This window comes from Lithobates pipiens, unplaced genomic scaffold, assembly GCF_037356315.1.
Source record: "Lithobates pipiens isolate NorthernLeopardFrog02 unplaced genomic scaffold, aLitPip1_a1.2 Scaffold_8, whole genome shotgun sequence".
In the NCBI taxonomy this organism is placed as follows: Eukaryota; Metazoa; Chordata; class Amphibia; order Anura; family Ranidae; genus Lithobates; species Lithobates pipiens.
Window position 1 is genome coordinate 559892462 of NW_027507903.1, and position 16177 is coordinate 559908638.

The window sequence follows — 16177 nt, forward strand, 5'->3', positions numbered from 1 at the left end:
CCTCAGCCACTTATTTACTTCCCTAATCTCCCTCTGCCTTTCTAGTGTGCAGGGCCGCTGATAGAAATCATGGGGCCCTGTACAGCCTACATGATGGGGCCCCCTTCAGCTCCACCCCTGGCCCCGCCCATGGTCCCTCCTTCAGCCCCGCCCTGTCCCAGCCAATCCCCAGACCCCGCCTTGAAACAAAGTGCAGGTTTGTCTACAAGTGATAGGCATGGCTGGCACTGTCTGCAGCACATTACGGCATTGGCGGCACTGTCTGTAGCACATTACAGCATTGGCGGCATGGGTGACACTGTCTGTAGCACATTACGGCATTGGCGGCACAGATGGCACTGTCTCTGCAGGCAGCACATGCGTTATGGGCCATAAAGCATGTGCTACCGGCAGACAGTGCCGCCAATGCTGTAACGTGCTGCAAACAGTGCCAGCCGTGACACTAATGGCATAACGCATGTGCTACTTGCTGACAGTGCACCCATGCCGCCAATGACATATTGTGCTGCAGACAGTGCCACCCATGCCGCCAATGGCATAATGCCATTGGCAGCATGGATGGCACTGTCTCTGCAGGCATCACATGCGTTATGACATTAGCGTCAGGGGTGGCACTGTCTGCAGCACAATATGGCATTGGCAGCATGGGTGGCACTGTCTGCAGGCAGCACATGTCTTTTGGGCCATAACGCATGTGCTACCTGCAGACAGTGCCACCCATGCCACCAATGCCATATTCTGCTGCAGACAGTGCCACCCATGCTGCCAATACCATAATGTATATACGCTGCTGCTTCAGTAGTAGATCTTGAATTCCCCCCCAAGCAAGCACACACCTGTGTCATTTTTAGCTGGGCTCCATGAGACACTTCTTCCCTGATCCTGCTGCGTTGCTGCCTGGACTGGAGTGTCCAACTGTCCACAAATGATTCCATTCAGATGCGATCATGTCAATGATGCCAGCTACTTATTTTTTGTGTTCTCGCCTCACTGGCACTTCTCGCAAGAGGAGGGGGAGGAATCACTCCACGGCGCCAAGGGGAACGGCACGATAGAGGACGCATTGGCTGGGACTTGAGCTACAGCCAGCATGAAGAGCGGGTGCAGAAGAGGTATTCTTCTGCACCCGAAATAGAGGAAATAGTCCCTCCCCTGCCGCCACCTAGTCTGCAGATAGCTATCTACACAAAAAAAAAAAGTAAAAATAACCGGGGGGTGGTGGGGGCTATTTGGTTGGTAGTTGAGCCGGATTGGCCATGACTGGAGGATTTTTTTTTTATATTATTTATCTGCTCAGCTTGCCCGGGCCCCCCTGCTGGCTGGGCCCGGTACAACAGGGCCAGTCGTACTGGCCTATCAGCGGCCCTGCTAGTGTGGCTCGATGTACCGGTAGTATACCTGAGAATACTACCTTGGAGGGCCTTTTTCTGAACTTAGCTCCCAAGTCCCTATTATCTACTTTAGGACACACCATCTGCCTCCGACTTTGTCATTGGTGCCAACATGCACCATGACAGCTGGGTCTTCTCCAGCCCCTCCCAGTAATCCATTAATCTGATCCGTGATGTGCCGAACCTGAGCGCCAGCTAGACAACATACAGTTCGGCACTTCGGATCTTTGTTACAGATTACCCTTTCTGTCTTTCTAAGAATTGAGTCCCCTACCATCAGAATCTGTCTTTCCTTTCCCTTCGCTTCCCCCCCACTCCCACTGGAGGAGTTCTCCCCCGGCAGCTAGGAGAGTCCCTCAGCTCCAGCAGTGCTGGTCCCTGACTGGTTTAACTAATGTCACTCAGTGGAGCGTACTTATTGGGATGCTCCAGCCCTGGATCGGCCTCCCTGGCACTTCCCCCTCTACCCCTTCTGGGATGACAGCTATGCAGACCAATTTGATGCAGTGTGCGGCATATGGTCTGAGCACTGACAAGCTGACCCCCCACCCCTTCAACCTCTGCAGCAATGCTGCCAGCACTCATACATCTATTTCCCAAAGACAACCTCTGGATATGACACTGAGCATGTGCACTCATAGGCTGTGTATATATATATATATATATATATATATATATATATCTATCTATATCTCCACTTTCTTACTGGGCACTTAAACCCCCCTCCTATCCAGACCAATTTTCAGCTTTCAGCAATGTCGCATTTTGAATGACAATTGCACGGTCATACAACACTGTACCCAAATGAAATTTATTTTCCTACGAATAGAGCTTTCTTTTGGTGGTATTTGATAACCTCTGCGTTTTTTTTGTTTTTTTATGAAAAAGACCAAATTTAAAAAAATGTTTTTTGTTTAAAAATTTTTTGGTGGCACTGATCGGTGGCAGTGATGGGCACTGATCGATTACACTGATAGGCCTCACTTCTAGGTGGCACTGATTGGCATCACTGGTGGGCATTGATAGGTGGCACTTGTGGGCATCGATAGGTGGCACTTGTGGGCACTGTTGGTCGGTATAAATGAGGCATAATTGCCTCTTCCTCTTAGGGACCGATGTCCCTTTAAGATAAGCCGGTGATCTGCTTTTTTTTTTCTCCTCTGCTGTCAGCGTGAGGAGAAAAAAAAAACGATCACTGAGCTTTTGTTTACATCATGTGATCAGCAGCCATTTCGCAGATGTCAGGTAGATATTTTTTATATATATATATATATATATATATATATATATATACACACATATATACACACACATATATATATATATATATATATATATATATATATATATATATATATATATAAATTATTATTATTATTTTTTTCACATGACAACACTGAAGAAATGACTGAAGAAATGACACTTTGCTACAATGTAAAGTAGTGAGTGTACAGCTTATATAACAGTGTAAATTTGCTAATAATAATATATACACACACACACACACACACACACACACACACACACACACACACGATATAGTGAGTGGAGGCTAAGAGGGGGAAAGAGTGTGCACCTTAATCTTCTGTCACATTTGAGCATTCTAAAAACACATGTCGCACATGCAGTACACGCACATGAACTTTAACGACATCCCAGTCTTAGTCCGTAGGGTTCAATATTGCGTATATATATATATATATATATATATATATATATATATATATATATAATATATATAGCGGCGGCTCCTGCATGTGTTTTTCAAAATTAAACTTTGCCTAAACTGCAGTTAGGTTTGGGTTCATTTGTCTAAATTTGACTTCTGTATCAGTCTGACTGGACTGTGAAATGTTCAGCCTGGCCACAGGGGGCACTGTCTCTTCTGGCAGGCATGGAACTAGGGTCTGGTCAGATGTTTAAATTACTCTCTCTGGGAGTCAGGTCAGTGGGAATGGCCCTCTCGCTGTGCCCTCTGGGAGAGGGTATTTAAGATGTGAACGTCACGTGGTTCGGGGTTTCCGGTCCAGTATGATGTGCTGACTATTTGGTCCTGGTCCTCCTGACCAGCCCCCGGGAAGGCTATGGCCTGGGGTATGGATCCACCCGACTGTAATGCCTCGGGGCTGGCTAACACAGGGCAACTAAAGGAGGATTCTAAGGTGGTTGGGTGCCGTCTTGGTTTGGGAGAGACCCATTGTACTTCAAGCATTTCAGGGGAGGACTCTTTAGAAGAACACCACGTATGGTTTGGTTTTCTTAAAAAGAGCCTGAAAGGGCTGAAGTTACCGAAAAAATCTTGTCTTGTGGATATCGCCAAACAGGCTGAAAGATCCAGGTATCCTACAAGTGTTCTACAGCTTAGTTTCCCTAAGTGTTCTGCAACAACATCTGTGACAAAGACTTTGTTCCTTAATAAGCACCTTGTTGGCTGCTAGGCCTTGTGAGAGAGGGACTGTCCAACCTGAGTGTTCATCCAGCTGCGAATGGCTATTCTCTGGATGCAGTCAAAGTAAGCAAGTTCTTTAACGTTTTTGGACTTTGACATTGAGAGTTACTGAACTTCCCTTTCCAACCCTCTGATCCCAAGTTGAAAAACTGTTCAATGGTTTGAGTTTTGCAAATAAAATCCATTCAAGTGGATCTATTGTCAGTCTCAAGTTACTGGGTCACTACCACGGGACATCCCCTAGACGTGTCACAAGGAGAACGGAAGATAACAGTAAGCCCAAAAATAACCAGCAGCTCCTTCGGGGGTAAGTGCTACATATATATCACCCTTTGCAGCTATAACAGCTTCAACTCCTCTAGGAAGACTATCCACAAGGTTTGGAGTGTGTCTATGGGAATGTTTGACTATTCTTCTAGAAGTGCATTTGTGAGTTCAGGCACTGATGTTGGACGAAAAGGCATGGCTCGCTTGTCTCCGCTCTAATTCATCCCGAAAGTCTTCTATTTGGTTGAGGTCAGAACTCTGTGCAAGCCAGTGAAGTTCCTCTGCTCCAAACCTGCTCATCCATATCTTTACGGACCTTGCTTTGTCCACTGGTCCAAATCATTTGGTGGAGGGGGGATTATGTTATGGGGTTGTTTTTTGTGGCTGTAAAGCTTGGCCGGTGGTTGTGGGGGTCTGCGGGCGGTGGGCTTATCAGAATCTGGAAGCCCCGTTTAACAAGGGGACCCCCAGATCCCGCACCTGTGTTACATCAGAGGGGGGTGGGGTCACCCATACGTCACTGGGGAACCCCATGGCTTCCCTCACCAGCGTCAGGGGGGCGGGGTCAGGTGACAGGTGGCCCCGCCCTCCTAATATAAGAAATGTCAACGCTGGGATCCCCGCAGTGTCTCCGCAGTGGAGACAGAAGACAGCGCTGGACTGTGAGATCCCCCGTCGCTGGATCAGATCAGCCATCGCTGGACCCCAGAGAGATGATCATCCGTCGCTGGATAGCAAGAGTGGATTAGCACCGCTGGAAACTTTTTTTTATTTTTAATAAAGGAATTTTTCAAAAGTGTGTTTGTCTTATTTAACCATTTTTACACTTTCTTTGTGAAATGGTAGGGGTACTTTTGTACCCCCTTACCATTTAAAACGGGGGGGGGGCGGGATCTGGGGGTCCCCTTGTTAAAGGAGGCTTCCAGATTCTGATTGATGCGGGGTTCCCCTTAATATCCATACCAGACCTGAAGGGCCTGGTAATTGAATTTAGGGGAACCCCCACGCTTTTTTTTATTTGTTTTATATTTTTTATCAATGAAAGAATTGTCGGCTAATACAGAGAACACTCATTGAGTGTTCTCTGTATTACGGGAGCCAACAATGGAAAGTGATTTTAAAAGACTTTTTTTCCTTGCAAAATGACACTTTGTGCAGGGACAGTTCTAAGCACGGTAAGCATGCGCCTCTTCACAGGCATACTATAGACACCCCCCAGGTACGAAATTTAAAGGAATATTACACTTTTATTGTTTCACTTTAATCATTATTAAAATTATTATTATTATTATTTTTTGCATTGATCCATGTCCCCTGGGGCAGGACCCAGGTCCCCAAACACTTTTTAGGACAGTAACTTGCATATTAGCCTTTAAAATTAGCACTTTAGATTTCTCCCATAGACTTGTATAGGGTGTTCCGGCTTTTTGAATTTGCCGCGAACAGCCCAAATTGTTCACTGTTCGCTGAACAGGCGAACAGGCAATGTTCGAGTCGAACATGAGTTTGACTCGAACTCGAAGTTCATCCCTATTCTATAATAAGAGTCTGTGCCTGTGTAGAAATCCTTTGTGTGTACACACATAGAAGCTGCAGCAGCTGACCCTCTCCTGTCAGTTAAAAGCCCCGTACACACGAGAGGACTTATGTCCGACAGACTTCCGAAGGAGTTCCGTCGGAGTTCTGCTGGAATTCCGACGGAGTTCTGACAGACTTTTCGGCTGAGCGGACTTGGCCACACACGATCACACTAAACTCCGACAGATTCGAACGTGATGACGTACGACTCGGCTCGAATAAGGAAGTTCATAGCCAGTAGCCAATAGCTGCCCTAGCGTCGGTTTTAGTCCGTCGGAGTAGCATACACACGAGCGGATTTTTCGAAGGGGACCGGGTCCGGCGGAGTTCCATCGGAAAAATTTGAAGCATGTTCCATATTCTAAAGTCCTTCGACTTTGGCGAGTCAAAAGTCCGTTGCAGCCCACACACGATCGGATAGTCTGACGGACTCAGTCCTTCGGACTTTGGATGTTGAAAAGTCCGCTCGTGTGTACGCGGCAAAAGTGTTACTAAACCCAGGAGCCTGCATGCACTGGTCTCCCACACTACACAGAACATGGAAATGTAATTTTTTTTGTAAATATAAACTGCTAATAACCCTTTCTCATCAGCAGTATATATCAGTCTTGTGACTTTTATCAGTGTCCGGTTAAGCACTGGTTAAAGCTTGTAGGAGGAGTGTTCATTGTCCTCTGACTGTCCTACGAGGCCGCATGACCCCTGATTTCTGTCTGACTGACTGTGTTTTCAACAGTGTTGTTTGGCCCCATGCACTAAAAACTCTTTAGCAGTAGATACCAAACTGAGCATGTACAGAGTGCCTCCTAGGGCTCTGTTCTATCAGCAGATGGATTGGGGACAGTAAAAGAAGGGGAGGATCAGAGAAGACAAAATTAAACCGCTTTTTTACACAATGCGGATGATTAACCCCTTGGGTTCCAAAGTGAGTATAACAAGCATGATCTACTGGATATACAGACTGATTTTACTGTTGACGGTTTAGTAATACTTTACGTACTAAGCTACAATTAGAAACTGAGCTCCTAGCAACATGCCCCTGCAAACATTTTACAGTACATGCTAGCTGAGAATATTATGAGGAGCAATGCAAGCTGTTTCTTACTATATGACCATGGTGGAAGAATAAAATAATGCCGGTAGAGGGGTATTATTGGGCAATGTCTGAACATACACTGTAAAGCTTTGTGGACTTAGTAGCGTGTGTGTAATCATACCATTATTTATGGGCATCTCTCTTCTTACATAGAAATTCCTGAACCAGCACATTAATAAGTCAAAATATTGGATTGGTTTGACAGATGAGAGGACTGAAGGCACATTTCAGTGGGTTGATGGTACTCTGTTAAACCCATCATCATCATACAAGTAAGTTATGTATGTATTCTTTAACCACTTGACCACAGGGCAATTAAACCCCCTTCCTAACCAGACCAATTTTCAGCTTTCGGTGCTCTCACACTTTGAATGGCTATTACTCAGTCATGCAACACTGTACCCTTATAAAACGTTTATCCTTTTTTTCACACAAATAGAGCTTTCTTTTGGTGGTATTTACTGTAGTCACCACTGGGTTTTTTTAATTTTTTGCGTTATAAATCAAAAAAGACTGAAAATTTGGTAAGAAAAAAATAATAATTCTTTGTTTCTGTTAAAATTTATTGCCGAGTATTGGCGAGTATTGGCAGATTATTGGCAGAGTATGGGTAATGAGCAGAGCTGTGGGCTGGAACTGTAGTGCCCACAGCACTGCAAATGATCTCTCCCTCTCTCCTCTCACACTGTACCGATTGGTACAGAGAGGGAAGGGAGGAACTGGCGCCATGACATGACGCCAGTTTGTTTACAAGTGATGCTCCGTCATTTGACGGAGCAATCATGTGGTAAACGGCCGCTGTCAGCAGCCAATTACCATGATCCATGATGTGCTGGCTCCCCCGGATCTGGCGGTCATGGATGTTTCCTAGGTACACACCCTAGGGGGTGCGCGGGAGCGCAATTATGTGAGGTCCACCCAGAATAAGCCTACCACGCTGTAGCCGTCTTTCGGCTATGGCCCGGTTGACATGTGTGTAATTACAGTATAATGTAGTAAGTGCATAACCCCAGTTTAAGAACCACTGTGTCTAATGTAGAAATCTGAATCTATACACCCATCATTGTGGTACGTACAGTATTTAACATAATATATTTTTAAAGAGCTCTGTAAAAACCAAGACCGAAGCGCACGGGATCTTATAAAGTGTCTGTGCATGCTTCCTGGGTAACCTAACGGACAACTGGAGGTTTGCATACAACATGTGTAGGCAGGTAGTGGTTAACCTGTTTCCCACATTTTTGCTGAGCTCTGTCTCATTCTCCCTGTGCTGTAAATAGAGGGGGGGGGGGGGAGACTCTGCAATGTAAGAAGATTGCCGGAACTTGCAGTCTTTCCTGAAGATACCATTCATGGACTCTGCCAAGTATGAACTCATTCCTATGCAGGTATGCTGGGGCAGCTACAAGCTTGAAGTTGGGAACTAGGGATTAACCACTTGCCGACCGCCGCACGACGATATACGTCGGCAGAATGGCACGGGCAGGCATATGGGCGTATATATAAGTCCCTGCCTTCCCGCGGGTGGGGGGCCCGATCGGGCCCCCCCCGGTGCCTGCGGCGGTCGGCATTCGTTCGGGAGCGATCCGGGATGAGGGGGCGGCCATTCATTCATGGCCACCCCCTCGCGATCGCTCCCGACGAATAGAAATGCTCCGTGACATCACTTCCTCTCCTCACAGGAGAGGAAGTGATGTAATCTCTCCTCCGTGTTGGTATTTTTCGTTCCGGCACCGAGGAGAGAGGATCGGTGAGTTGCACCAACACACCACACGTACAGTAGAACATGCCAGGCACACTCACACCCCCCCTTTACCCCCCGATCACCCCCCCAATTACCCCTGCCCCCCCCAGTCACAGTGACACCAATTGCATTTTTTTTTTTTGCATTGGTGTCATTTGTGACTGTAATAACTGTTAGGGCAGTTAGGGTTAGCCCCCTTTAGTTCTAATGTGCCCCCCTAACCCCCCCAATAAAGGTTTAACCCCGTGATCACCCCCCGTCGCCAGTGTCACTAAGGCTGGGTTCACATTGCAGCGGTTTATGAGAACGAATGTGATTCGCATCGCACTGCAGTGCAAATCACATCCGATCTCTGTGCGATTCGAGTTCAGCCATACAGATAGTATGGCTGAATTTGCGCCGCACCCGCCGCAAATTTGCACGGGACCCTTTTTTTGGTCCGCAGCAGAATCGGATCGCATGGGTGTTCACACCATGCGATCCGAGTTTGCGGATCGCACTGCGATATGCAAACTGATCTGGGGGTGTCATTAACATTTCACTGACACTCCCAGCAGTTCGCATAGGGCAGTGTAAACTGCCGCCGGGAGGCATGCGATGCGGGAACCCGCCGCGGATTTGTGGCGTTCCCGCATCGCTCCAGTGTGAACCCAGCCTAATAAGCGATCATTTTTCTGATCGCTGTATTAGTGTCACAGGTGACGCTAGTTAGGCAGGTAGGTATTTAGGTTCGCCGCAACTTTTTATAGCGCCAGGGACCCCCATATACTACCGCATAAAGCCCCCTGATTGCCCCCTAGTTAACCCTTTCACCAGTGATCACCATATAACTGTTACAGGTGACGCTGGTTGGTTAGTTATTTTTTTAAAGTTTCAGGGCACTAGTGTACCCCTAAATTTAGGGGTGTCTACTTTCCAAAATGGGGTCATTTGGGGGGCGTTTGTGCCATCTTGGCATTTTATGGCCTTCAAAACTGTAACGCCCTTAGAAAGCCTGAAGGCGGTGCTTGGTTTTCGGGGCCCCGTACGCGGCTAAGCTCCCAAAAAGTCCCACATATGTGGTATCCCCGTACTCAAGAGAAGCAGCAGAATTTATTTTGGGGTGTCATTTCACATATGCCCATGGCATGCGTGAGCAATATATCATTTAGTGACAACTTTGTGAAAAAAAAAAAAAAAAAAGTTTGTAATTTTCCCGCAACTTGTGGCAAAATATAAAATATTCCATGGACTCAACATGCCTCTCAGCAAATAGCTTGGGGTGTCTACTTTCTAAAATGGGGTCATTTGTGGGGGTTTTGTGCCATCTTGGCATTTTATGGCCTTCAAAACTGTAATAGGTAGTGAGGAGTGAAGTCAAATATTTACGCCCTTAGAAAACCTGAAGGCGGTTCTTGGCTTTCGGGGCCCCGTACGCGGCTAAGCTCCCAAAAAATCCCACACATGTGGTATCCCCGTACTCAGGAGAAGTAGCAGAATTTATTTTGGGGTGTCATTTCACATATGCCCATGGCATGTGTGAGCAATATATCATTTAGTGACAACTTTGTGAAAAAAAAATAAAAAAAAATTAAAGTTTGTAATTTTCCCGCAACTTGTGGCAAAATATAAAATATTCCATGGACTCAACATGCCTCTCAGCAAATAGCTTGGGGTGTCTACTTTCTAAAATGGGGTCATTTGTGGGGGTTTTGTGCCATCTTGGCATTTTATGGCCTTCAAAACTGTAATAGGTAGTGAGGAGTGAAGTCAAATATTTACGCCCTTAGAAAACCTGAAGGCGGTTCTTGGCTTTCGGGGCCCCGTACGCGGCTAGGCTCCCAAAAAATCCCACACATGTGGTATCCCCGTACTCAGGAGAAGCAGCAGAATTTATTTTGGGGTGTCATTTCACATATGCCCATAGCATGTGTGAGCAATATATCATTTAGTGACAACTTTGTGTAAAAAAAAAAAAAAATATTTTTTTTGTCATTATTCAATCGCTTGAGGCAAAAAAATTTAATATTCAATGGGCTCAACATGCCACTTATCAATTACCTTAGGGGGTCTACTTTCCAAAATGGGGTCATTTGGGGGGGGTTTGTACTGCCCTGCCATTTTAGCACCTCAAGAAATGAGATAGGCAGTCGTAAACTAAAAGCTGCGTAAATTCCAGAAAACGTACCTTAGTTTGTAGATGTGACAACTTTTGCGCAAACCAATAAATATACAGTTATTGACTTTTTTTTTACCAAAGACATGTGGCTGAATACATTTTGGCCTAAATGTATGACTAAAATTGAGTTTATTGGATTTTTCTAATAACAAAAAGTAGAAAATATCATTTTTTTTCAAAATTTGCGGTCTTTTTCCATTTATATCGCAAAAAATAAAAATCGCAGAGGCAATCAAATACCATCAAAAGAAAGCTCTATTTGTGGGAGGAAAAGGACGCAAATTTTGTTTGGGTACAACATTGCATGACCGCGCAATTACCAGTTAAAGCAGCGCAGTGCCAAATTGTAAAAAGACCTCTGGTCATTTACCAGCAAAATGGTCCGGTCTGAAAGTGGTTAAAGGTAATCGACTGCACTTTCTTTTAGGCAGTTATCTGTACATATCATCATGTTAATTTATTTTAAAACTTCGCTTCTGCCTGATCCGAAGTTACAAAAGGGGTGTAATGCAAGTTAACTGGCACATATAGCCCGAAGCTTGGGTCACTAAACACATTGGGGTATGAAGACCTCAGCACAAGTGTTGATACAGTGCAAAGACCAAAGTGTTTACAAGGGTAATGAAGGTTTCTCTGGCAGCCTGTTAAGCGTGTACATGTGACAGGTGTGATAGCCTCTTGCAAGGAGGGGGAAGTTGTCGGCACTCCTTCTCCCATAGCAACAGGAGTACATCTGCACCACAGGGACCTCTTCTGTATCTGTGCACCTCAGCCTGTGCACAGATACAGAAGAGAAAGAAAGAGTTAAGTGGAGTGCATGTATAGAGTCCACACTAGGTGCAAAGTGAATCAACAAGTTTTTCAAAACTCCAACACAGGATGGCACTGTGGGAATTAAAAAAAAATTGTGCCATATCCTGAACAGTAGTTTTAAATAGGAGGGACAACAAGAATGGACTTTATAGGCACCAATTATAAAAAGTATATACAAACTTTTTATTTAACAAATATTACAAAACACACATTTTTTTATATAAAGATCTTGCAGATAAAATGCAGACCACTAACTGAATCTCTCTAATTAGATAGAAGCATAACATTAGTACAGATCAAATCCTGTAATCATGTTGTAATGCACAAGAAAAGCTCTACATGTTTCGCAATTTGAATGCTTCTTCGGGAGCTTATAAAATATTCTGTGGAAAGGAAAGAGATGCAAGTAATCAAAAATTATAAACAATAACAAATTGATAGACTCAGATTTTTTGCAGGGGTTACCAAAAGGTGATCAAACAGAGGACTCCCAATAATGGTTTGCAAGTGGTGGTAAACAAGTAGATGTGAGGGCATGCCTAGTAAGAATTGTATTAAAAAATAATAAAAGAAAAAAAAGAAAATGAGTAGTGACATAAATAGGGTAAATGACCACTATTTAATGTGCATAGGTAATAATCCTATAAAGGGTTAATCAGAAAGAGATAATGTATCCCCTTTCAAATAACTAATTTCATACAAAAAGGAAAGGAACAAACAGTTCCGGAAAGTCAAACTGAAATTCAATAGGCCTACCTTAGGTGAGACAACACAAAAGGCAGGTCTCAATATATACTATGTACAGTAGACCTAGGCTCTGGGTATGATTGGTGAAGCTGTAAAAGGCAATTGCAGCAAATCCCAAAAAAATAAAAATAAATAAATAAAAAAAAAGGTAAATATAAGTAATCTCAGTAATTCAAACTATGTTAAGCCAAAAACAACTTAAAGTGGATAAATTAATATTCTTACCTTTGCAACATTGATAAATTAACGCAAGGTAAAATACCAAGAAATAAATAAATAACGGTGCCACCGCATATCTGACAACCAAACAGGAGCACTCACATGGATGTTAGTGAGCAAACAATGCAATCAGTCATCTGGTAAGAGTCTCAGACCATCTAGGAAATGAAAAAAATAGTCAACTGGGACTAAAAACAAACCAAGATACCAAAGCTGGGATACAACAAATCTGATATCACATTTAGTACTAAAAAAGTTTAGTACATATACCTTTCAAAGATGGATGTAGCGGTATGTAATCTGCAGAAAGAGCCAGGACACACACCACCCTTTTCAGGAGGTACCATGGTGTAAGGCTGAATGAAAAGCCTTATATGCACATTCCAGTCAGGTGCATGGAATCAGCGTGTCACCTGATTCAGCCGGGGAGAGGGTTATGTGTGCACATCCTCATCATGGATGCGCATGTGCAGTAGGCAAAAAAACATCTGCAATAGACACGACCAAAAGGGAAGGATGCAGCCCTCAAGTTTAAGGTCAGAAGGCACCATCCGGTGGTCAAACCTAGAACAACAGTGTATAAAAATGCTGAGAAGGTGCTGGATGTTAAAGAAACCATGTGCAAATCAGAGGAATAATAGAGAAGGGAAAAAAAAGAGAAAAAAAAAAGAAAAGGAATAAAAAAAGGGAAAAAGGAATGAAAAAAAAGGAAAAAGAGAGAAAAAGGGGAGGAGGGGAAAAGAAAAGAGAAAAAAGGGGGAAAGGGGGGGAAGGAAAAAAAACCCGAAACGCCTGCAGACCTAAACAATAGCCGCAAAAAACAGTCCGAAGATTGGATTGCGGCTACCCGGCCGCATACATAACTTTACCACCTAATCCCAATGGGGTCTACAAAATGATACCTAGAGGGTTTCAGCTGCTGGCTTTTGAGACACATAGCCAGAAACAAAACACTGAAAAATCTGAAATAGAAAAAAAAATATATATTCTCTTTTCCCCTCCTCCCCTATATATATATATATATATATATATACACACACAGAATAATAGTAAACTATAGACTTTAGTAAATTAATTAAGAAAACAGTGACCGTATATGGCGGCAGTCTAGCTGTAGGCATAAGTGAGCACAAAGTACTATCAAAGAATTTAAAGCAAACATCTTCAAAAAGCAATCCCATGACAGATACAAAGGAAGAGTAAAAGCAACGGGGGGGGGGGGGGGATTAGGGGTTCAGTGATGCATGAAATTAATTGTATCTAAGGAATTTTAATGATAAAAAGTCTTGTACAAACCATTAATAATTAGCAATTTGCCAGTCAATTAAATAACCAAACCGTTATAAAAACGGTTTATAAGTTTGTACTTCATTAATGCCTGGTCACCATGTGGCATTAAGGCGTTCAATCCATTTTGTCTCATGCTGAACTATTCTCCTATCCCAATCCCCTCGGGTCCTAAGTAATAATTGCCAAAACAATAAAGGAAGCAAAAGAACTGTCAAATCTTTGGCATAGATCAAGATGTCTACTTATGGGACCTAGTATCTTCCCATTGGTGGAATAGTAGACATGATCTTTGATTCATTCTTGTAGCTGGCAGATCGTTTTTCCAACATAAAATATCCCACAGGTACATGTCATTAAATAGATTACCCCCTGGATGCTACAATAGGCTTGAAAGTGTGGATAGAAAAGTTACCCTTTGGGCAATTTAAATCTTCGACCTGTGGATACCCAATGGAAAAAAGTGCATTGCCCACATTTAAAAATTCCAAATTCATTGGCATTGTAACTACGAGAGGTGGTATAATGACTCTTTGTCAGTTTATCACAAAGGGAGGTCGCCCTTCTAAAAGTGTTCTTCTGGTGGTCAGTGACATAGTTCCTCAAAATAGGGTCCAATATGTGCCAGTGTTTCTCCAGCACGTTTCTTAACTGGTATTGTTGGTAAGAGTATTGCGTGATAAATTTCACAGTAGGGTAGTCTTCCAATTTGTTTTTATGTTTATATAGTTTCACCATGGTTTTTCAAAGTGAAACTACGGAATCTCAAATGTCTACTACTGAGGCCACTAGTGCTACATCTTTGGTAGGATCCAGACCTGCTAGCAAATTCAAACTCAAATCTAGAAAATTCCCTGATTTAGCTACTAATCCTCAGGTGTGGGCTTTTTTGATTGCCACAATTGCGGAATTGAGACAACTTAGAGTGGATCCAATGCCTGAGGACCTATCGTCTGACCAATTACAATCCATTTCTAAATTACGTAACCACCCTGACTTAATCATCAAGCAGGCTGACAAGGGTGTCAATATTGTGTTACTAACTAATGATCATTATGTCAGGATGTGCAGGGATGTCCTTGGCAATCAGTTCTGATACCGTTGGATTGCATATCATGCAGTATCATGCTGGCCTGATTGACCAGGACACCCATGCATTTCTTGACACTGAGCTTCCTCAGATTGCTACATTCTATTCATTACTGAGATTCATAAAAATCTACAAGTCCCTCCAGGCCGGGCCATAGTCAGCATAGGCTCCTTGACTAAAAAAGCTAGTAAGGTCAATGATTTCTTTCTGACCCCACATGTTACACGACTACCATCTTATGTTTCGAGATATACTAGATCTCCTCAAACATATTGAGGGGGTCACGGTCCCTCCTGATGCCCTGCTTGTGACTTTGGATGTGGAGCCTTTGTACTGCAGCTTCCCTCACAAACAGGGTGTCGGGATGGTACGCACATTCCTCTATGAGGAAGATCATCATAACTGGCCCTTTAATGAATTTCTGATAAAACGACTTTTTTTTCATTTTGACTCACAACTGGTTTATGTTCAATGGCTCCCACTACCTCCAGGTGCAGGGTGTAGCCATGGGTACGTGCTGTGCGCCGGCCTATGCAAACCTGTAGCTGAGGGGGTGGGAGTGGAACATTTTTTCGAATGAGGACCTCAGTAGCCCCATCAGCCATGTACTGGTGTGGCTAAGGTATATCGACGATATATTTATTATTTGGGTAGGCTCACAGCAAACTTTAGATATTTTTGTTGATCTCTTAAACAAAAATATCTATAATTTTAAATTCACTGTAAACAGTGATCGGTATAAAATTTAATCGCTTGATCTCCTGATTTTCATGCTTCCAGTGCCCACCCACCGACACTTGTTCGGAGCATTCCTTATGCCCAATACATTTGATTAAGGAGGAATGGCACCAATGATTTCAGATACCATGCAGATAGCCTAAGGGGAGGGCTTCTCCAACGGGGACACTCTAAATCACTTTTACGTAAAGCCTTTAACTAAGCTTTTAAACAATCCAGGAATCCTTTACTATATAAACATAAAAACAAATTGGAAGACTACCCTAATGTGAAATTTATCACACAATACTCTTACCAACAATACCAGTTAAGAAACGTGCTGGAGAAACACTGGCGCATATTGCATGAGAACCCTATTTTGAGAAAATATGTCACTGACCACCCCGAGATCACTTTTAGAAGGGTGACCTCTCTTTGTGATAAACTGACCAAGAGTCATTATACCACCTCTTGTGGTTACAATGCCAATGAATTTGGAATTTTTAAATGTGGGTAATGTACTTTTTGCCCTTGGGTATCCACAGGTTTAAGATTTGAATTGCCCAATGGGGAACTTTTCTTTTGCTCATTGTTGGCCATGGTACGGAACTGGCGATCTGC

The 16177-nt window shown here is 43.6% G+C and overlaps 1 protein-coding gene across 3 annotated transcripts in view; it reads left to right on the forward strand.

Moving 5' to 3' along the window:
• The window catches only part of LOC143960969 (CD209 antigen-like protein C), a 158707-nt gene that overhangs the window by 71206 nt on the left and 71324 nt on the right, over positions 1-16177 (forward strand). For all 3 annotated transcript variants that reach the window (XM_077470036.1, XM_077470035.1, XM_077470038.1), the window contains one exon: positions 6935-7053. In XM_077470036.1, the coding sequence (XP_077326162.1) occupies positions 6935-7053 (119 nt within the window). The remainder of the gene's footprint in view (positions 1-6934; positions 7054-16177) is intronic.